Source organism: Aquarana catesbeiana, linkage group LG05 (genome assembly GCF_042186555.1).
Source record: "Aquarana catesbeiana isolate 2022-GZ linkage group LG05, ASM4218655v1, whole genome shotgun sequence".
In the NCBI taxonomy this organism is placed as follows: Eukaryota; Metazoa; Chordata; class Amphibia; order Anura; family Ranidae; genus Aquarana; species Aquarana catesbeiana.
Genome location: NC_133328.1, coordinates 619829832 through 619836609, shown reverse-complemented (window position 1 = coordinate 619836609; position 6778 = coordinate 619829832). Strand labels below are relative to the sequence as shown.

General features: G+C 43.6%; 1 protein-coding gene across 2 annotated transcripts in view; it reads right to left on the bottom strand.

The window, feature by feature from the left end:
* Positions 1–883: 883 nt before the first annotated feature.
* Positions 884–6778, bottom strand: part of ZFAT (zinc finger and AT-hook domain containing) — a 292845-nt gene continuing 286950 nt past the window's right edge. For both annotated transcript variants that reach the window (XM_073632280.1, XM_073632279.1), the window contains exon 17: positions 884–1763. In XM_073632280.1, coding sequence (XP_073488381.1) covers positions 1524–1763 — 240 coding nt within the window. In that variant the 3' untranslated portion in view covers positions 884–1523. The remainder of the gene's footprint in view (positions 1764–6778) is intronic.

Sequence of the window (6778 nt, the reverse complement as noted above, 5' to 3'; positions counted from 1 at the left end):
CACATAAGTGAGTAGCGCCCGCATATGAAAACGGTATTTAAACCACACATGTGAGGTATCGCCGCAATTGGTAGAGCGAGAGCATTAATTTTAGCAGTATACCTCCTCTATACCTTAAAACATGCAACCTGTGGAATTTTTTAAACGTCACCTATGGAGATTTTTAAGGGTAAAAGTTTGTCACCATTTCACGGGCAGGCGCAATTTTGAAGCGTGACATGTTGGGTATCAATTTACTCGGCGTAACATTATCCTTCACAATATAAAAAAAAAATTGGGCTAACTTTACTGTTGTCTTATTTTTTTTAATTAAAAAAAGTTTATTTTTTCCAAAAAAAAGTGTGCTTGTAAGACCGCTGCGAAAATATGGTGTGACAGAAAGTATTGCAACGACCGCCATTTTATTCTCTAGGGTGTTAGAAAAAAAAATGTATAATGTTTGGGGATTCTAAGAAATTTTCTAGCAAAAAAAACTATTTTTAATTTGTAAACAACAAATCTCAGAAAGAGGCTCGGTCCTCAGTGGTTAAGGGTTAGCGTACAGGCATGCTTTTCTCCTGACGTGTTTGTTCAATCTTCTTATTAAGAAGAACCTGAAGCGGCGTGGTGGAGTTTATTACGCCATCTCACTGAACGGTGTACCCTTCATTGTTTCTTCGCCTTTTTTTCTCTATACAAATCAATGTTAATGTATCCCAAACTGCTCTCCTATGCAAACTATTCTTCACTGAATGGATGCTACTTTTGACTTGTTTTGGTGTCTGATGTACACTAATCTCATGTGATATCTGATACAAGCAATGAAAATTACAAATATTTAAAATCCACAGAAACTTAGAAATGTGGTTTCCTTTTATTTACACAACTCTCGAAAATTTGTCAAAAAAAAAAAAAAAAAAAATTCTTAAATTAGCAAATCTATGATTAGAAATCCTAACAGAGGCAACACACACGCAAAGCTTCTCTGTAAACATAATCCAGGTTCAGTTCCAGCTAAAAACAAACCATTATTGCTAAACAAAAAAAGGACATTCCAAGGCAGTTACTAATCGTCTTTGGGATAACTTTTAAAGCTGAACTTCAAGGAAAAATGCTAAAAACACAGATGAAATACATATGCTGTAACTGTTACCTGCCCAAAAAATGTATCTCTGTTTTATTCAAGTCCTGATTGGCTCCATGTCTTGTTTATCTTCCCCCAGTCTAAGTGCTGCTTTACAGTAGCTAATAGGTCAATCCAGGTACTTATACTGCCCGCATTTAAAAAAAAACAACAAAAAACGACGTATCATGAATACAGAACTGCATTCACATATGCCTTTTATATCTCCATGGAGTTCAGCTTTAACTGGAAGTGCAGATGGACATTCCACCCCAGGACAGTCACCATATTCCATTATCTTCTTCAGTTTGGCTCTGAGGGACTCACAGGTGCAGTTTGACTTTGTTCCAGGGGAACACTTTCATTTTGGTGTACACTGAAGCACTGATAGGTCTTGGTATTTTCCCTTCCCAGAGGTGCCTCATATTTCTTGTAAGATGTGCTCCATTGTACCATCTGCCACGGGCTCCATGGCTTCCTGGACATAAACGATGAACTCCGAGGCTTCTTCCCCTTGTGTGTAGACCGTGACCGTTTCGATCCCTTCCACTTCATCTGAAGAGACCACCAGGTGGTGCTGTTCACCCAGCCCGACGGATGCCTGCTGCAAGGCTTCTTGTATCATCACAGTATGATTGGCCGATTGCTCTTCTTCCGTCACCTGTAGGGGAAAAAAGTGATAGAATGGGTTACAAGAACAACTTGCACCGAGTGTGGCCAGTACATTTACTGCGGATGGGGGGGCAGCTGCAATCTAGGCAACATAAGTATATGTTGCCACAAAATTTCCTGGTTTGCGCCCCCTGCTGACCTGTGCTGTGATTGGACACGGCCCGAGTTTCTCAGCAGGTTACAGCCCATGATTATGGCTGTACACCTGCTGATTGGCTATGGCTTATTACAGCACAGAGTTCTGTGTTTACAAACACACAGAATTCTGTACACAGACAGCAATCTGGCTGTTTCTTCTTGAAATCAGCTCTTACCCTGTTTCCCCGAAAATAAGACCTAGCGTGATTGTCGGTGATGGCTGCAATATAAGCCCTACCCCCCAAATAAGCCCTACCCCCCAAATAAGACCTACTAGACTTTAACTAGGGCTTATTTGGGGGGGTAGGGCCTATATTTCAGCCATCACCGACAATCACGCTAGGTCTTATTTTCGGGGAAACGGTAGTTCAGGCAGAAAAAAAGGCAGATCTGAGTAAAAGCAGCACAAAAACACTTGTTAGACACACAGTTAACCCTTGATGTTAACACATTTCCAGCTAGTGTCATTAGTACAATGTACAGTATTATCACTGTATTAGTGTCACTAGAGACATTGGTATCAGTTGGTCAGTTACTGTCCCTCCCAGCCAGTGTCAGTTAGCGCCAGATTGCCTGCCACACTATCACAGTGTCATGGTTATGCAAGAGTTTTTCTGTCAGCTTACCTCTAACCATGTGTTCATCTCTAGAGACCAGCCACTCTCACCTGATTGCTTTTATAATCTCTCCTCTAAGAGCCCTTTCACACTGGGGCGGGGGCGGCGTCGGCGGTAAAACGCCGCTATTATTAGTGGCGCTTTACCGGCGGTATAGCTGGGCCGTCCCACTGATTTCAATGGGCAGGAGCGGTAAAGGAGCGGTATACACACCGCTCCTTCACCGCTCCGAAGATGCTGCTGGCAGGACTTTTTTTACCGTCCTGCCAGCGCATCGCTCCAGTGTGAAAGCCCTCGGGGCTTTCACACTGGATACACAGCAGCGGCACTTTCGGGTCGGTTTGCAGGCGCTATTATTAGCGCAATAGCGCCTGCAAACCGCCCCAGTGTGAAAGGGCTCTAAGCATGGCTCCACCCCAGCTCCTATCAGGGAACTCTATATTACCTGTGCACTGCAGGTCAGCCCTGCTGATCAACATTGTGTGCTTGGCTTCCTGTTTCCTGCTTGCTGTGTGCTCTATGTTTGTCTCGGTTACCGACCTTGGCGTGTTCTCGACTATTCCTGTCTGCTCGTGACCCTGACCTTTTGGCGTGTCCCCGACTATCCTTGTTTGCCTGTGACCCTGAACCTTTGGCGTATACTCTGTCCTTGTCTGCTAGTCGCCCCGACCTTGGCTTATTCCCTTACTAGCCCTATCCTCCTGTTGCCTACTGTGGGCATGAGCTGGGGGACCCTAGGGGTCGCGACCTGGAGCCAGTTGCAGCCCAGTCCATCCTCACCACTAGAGACTCTGGTGAACACCTGCTGGCACTTAGACTCCGCGCCCCAGGGAATCTTATGCTCTAACCCCGGTGGGATCCGTGTAGGTGTTCCAGTGGCCCTGTCTTCCTTTACCACCCAGACTCCCATCCGCAGCAATCAGCCGTAGGGTCCACTACCTTGCGATGCACTCCTGATCCCAACGGTGTGCATCTGTCACCTGGCCTCAGGTGGCCTGACACAGTGTCACACTATAAGTCGCTGATCACCGCCAATACAGTATAGCATCTATAGCTGCGTACATTCCAGTATATATACCATAGTTTGTAGATAGGAGGCTGTGCCTGGGGTGTGCATTTGGCGCACTCTGTGATCGATGTGTCCTTCGGACACAGTCGATCACAGATCGTGGTACAGGGTCAATCACAGCGGCCCTTTACCACATGATCAACTGTGTCCAATCATAGCTGATCACAGAATAAAACAGAATTGCCGGTTATCGGCATTCCTCTCCTCATGCACTGTCACAGCGTATGGCGAGGAGAGCTGGCAACCCTGACAGGGGACATGCACACAGACAATTGGGGGAGAATCATCATTGCAGCCCCATAAGTGTCATCAATGCTGCCCATCAGTGCAGTGCCCATGAGTGCCACCTCATCAGTGCCCATCAGTGCAGCCTCATCAGCGCACATCAGTGAAGGAGAAAAACTACTTGTTTGCAAAATTTTATAACAGAAATGAAGAAAAAGGTATTGTTTTTATCAAATTTTTTTTCTTTTTTCATTTGTTTAGCACAAAATAAAAAACCCAGCGGTGATTAAATACGACCAAAAGAAAGCTCCATCAAAAAATAAAAATGTCATATGGGTACAGTGTTGCATGACCACGCAAGTGTCATTCAAAGTGCAACAGCACTGAAAGCTGAAAAATGGCCTGGGCAGGAAAGGTGTATAAGTGCCCTGTAAAACAATTGTTATCAGCATCATCAGCGGTCACGCTAGCTTCCAACTGCCATTAAAAGCCATCAGGAAATGTTTGCAAATGTGTTTGTGTCTCATTGAATGATCATTCTTGAATTCCAATGACTGATTGATTCAGCTGTCAGAGTAAATGGTTGATCACATGTAAAATCAATGTGTATGACCAGCATAAGAAAAACTGTTCCTACTCAGGATCTTTCGTAGAAAAACATTGCTGGAAAATTGATCTGCAAAGCTTGAAATTGTTTGCCATTTTCATCAGATAAATTATTTATTTTATGTGTATATTTCGTATAAGAAATTGGGCAGACTCGTGAGTGTCAGCATAGTTTTAAATCGGATAGATACACTATATGACCAAAAAGTATGTGGACACCTATCACACCTACTATGCATAGCCATCACACCTACCCATCTATTAGATTGTAAGCTCTTCTGAGCAGGGCCCTCTTAATCCTCTTGTATTTTATTGTATTATAACTGTATTGTCTCCCTTTTATATTGTAAAGCGCTGCGTAAACTGTTGGTGCTATATAAATCCTGTATAATAATAATAATCAACATGACTGACTTCAGCTGGATGCAGTGAAGGATACTGTTAAAGTAGTACTAAACACTAAGGCCAAGTTCAACTTTTTTTTTCTTCTAAATTCCAGCTCCCCTATGTACCAATATTACATTAATGTACTTATTTTGCAAATATAAAACAGCTTTCCATTAATTCTACACCGGTTTACCTCACTCTCTTCATGGATGTATAAAAACCCTGCTTCATTACTTCTGCCTTACTTCCTGGACAGACTTTAGGTCATGAAACTGGAAGGAGTTGACCAGCTGATGGTGGAGGATGCAGGGTGTGTGCTAATGAGATCAGCTGGTCAACTCCTTCCTGTGTCATGACCTAAAGTCTGTCCAGGAAGTAAGGCAAATAATGGAGCAGGGTTTTTAAACATCCATTAAGAGAGGGAGGTAAGCGTAGGTAGAATAAATGGAAAGCGGTTGCATTTTTACAAAAGACGTACAATAATGCTATATTGGTACATAGAGGAGCTGGATTTTAGAAAAAAAAAAAAAAAGGTAAACAAAAGGTGAACTTAGCCTTTAACATTTTTGGCACATGTACTGGGGCAGTTTACCTTAATGCTGTGAATGCATTAAAGGGGTTGTAAACCCTCGTCAGACCTTTCACCATTTTTTGTCCCGTCTCTAGACTCATCCTACCTGATCCATATCTTTTTGTAAGTGAGGTCTCCAGAACTGGACATTCTAAATGAGGTCTCACTAAAGATCTATATAGAGGAATCAGGACCTCCTTCCTCCTGCTGATGACCCCTCTAGTGATAACCAAAGATCTATATAGAAGAGTCAGGACCTTCTTCCTCCTGCTAGTGACCCCTCTAGTGATAACCAAAGATCTATATAGAAGAATCAGGACCTTCTTCCTCCTGCTAGTGATCCCTCTAGTGCCAACTAAAGATCTATATCAGGGATCTTCAAACTAATGCCCCGTACACACGGTCGGATTTTCCGATGGAAAATGTCCAATCGGAGCGTGTTGTCGGAAATTCCGACCGTATGTGGGCTCCATCGGACATTTTCCATCGGATTTTCCGACACACAAAGTTGGAGAGCAGGAGATAAAATTTCCCGACAACAAAATCCGTTGTCGGAAATTCCGATCGTGTGTACACAAATCCGACGGACAAAGTGCCACGCATGCTCAGAATAAATAAAGAGATGAAAGCTATTGGCCACTGCCCCGTTTATAGTCCCGACGTACATGTTTTACGTCACCGCGTTTAAAACGATCGGATTTTCCGACAACTTTGTGTGACCGTGTGTATGCAAGACAAGTTTGAGCCAACATCCGCCGGAAAAAATCCTAGGATTTTGTTGTCGGAATGTCCGAACAAAGTCCGACCGTATGTACGGGGCATAAGGCCCTCCAGCTGTTGCGGAACTACACATCCCATGGGGCATGGTAAAACTCTGAGATTCACAGACATGACTAGGCATGATGGGAATTGTAGTTGCTGAACAACTGGAGGGCCATAGTTTGATGACCCCTTATCTATATAGAGGAATTAGGACCTCCTTGCTCCTGATGGCGACCCCTCTAGTGATAACCAACGATCTATATAGAAGAGTCAGGACCTTCTTCCTCCTGCTAGTGACCCCTCTAGTGATAACTAAAGATCTATATAGAGGAATTAGGACCTCCTTCCTCCTGCTGGTGACCCCTCTAGTGATAATTAAAGATCTATATAAAAGAGTCAGGACCTTCTTCCTCCTGCTAGTGATCCCTCTATTGATAACTAAAGATCTATATAGAGGAATTAGGACCTCCTTCCTCCTGATGGTGACCCCTCTCTAGTGATATAAAGATCTATATAGAGGGATCAGGACCTCCTTCCTCATGCTGGGGATCCCTCTAGTGATATCAATATCTATATAGACAAATCAGGAGTCTCTTGTAGATGGGAAGGGGCAGGTCTATATTAGCGCC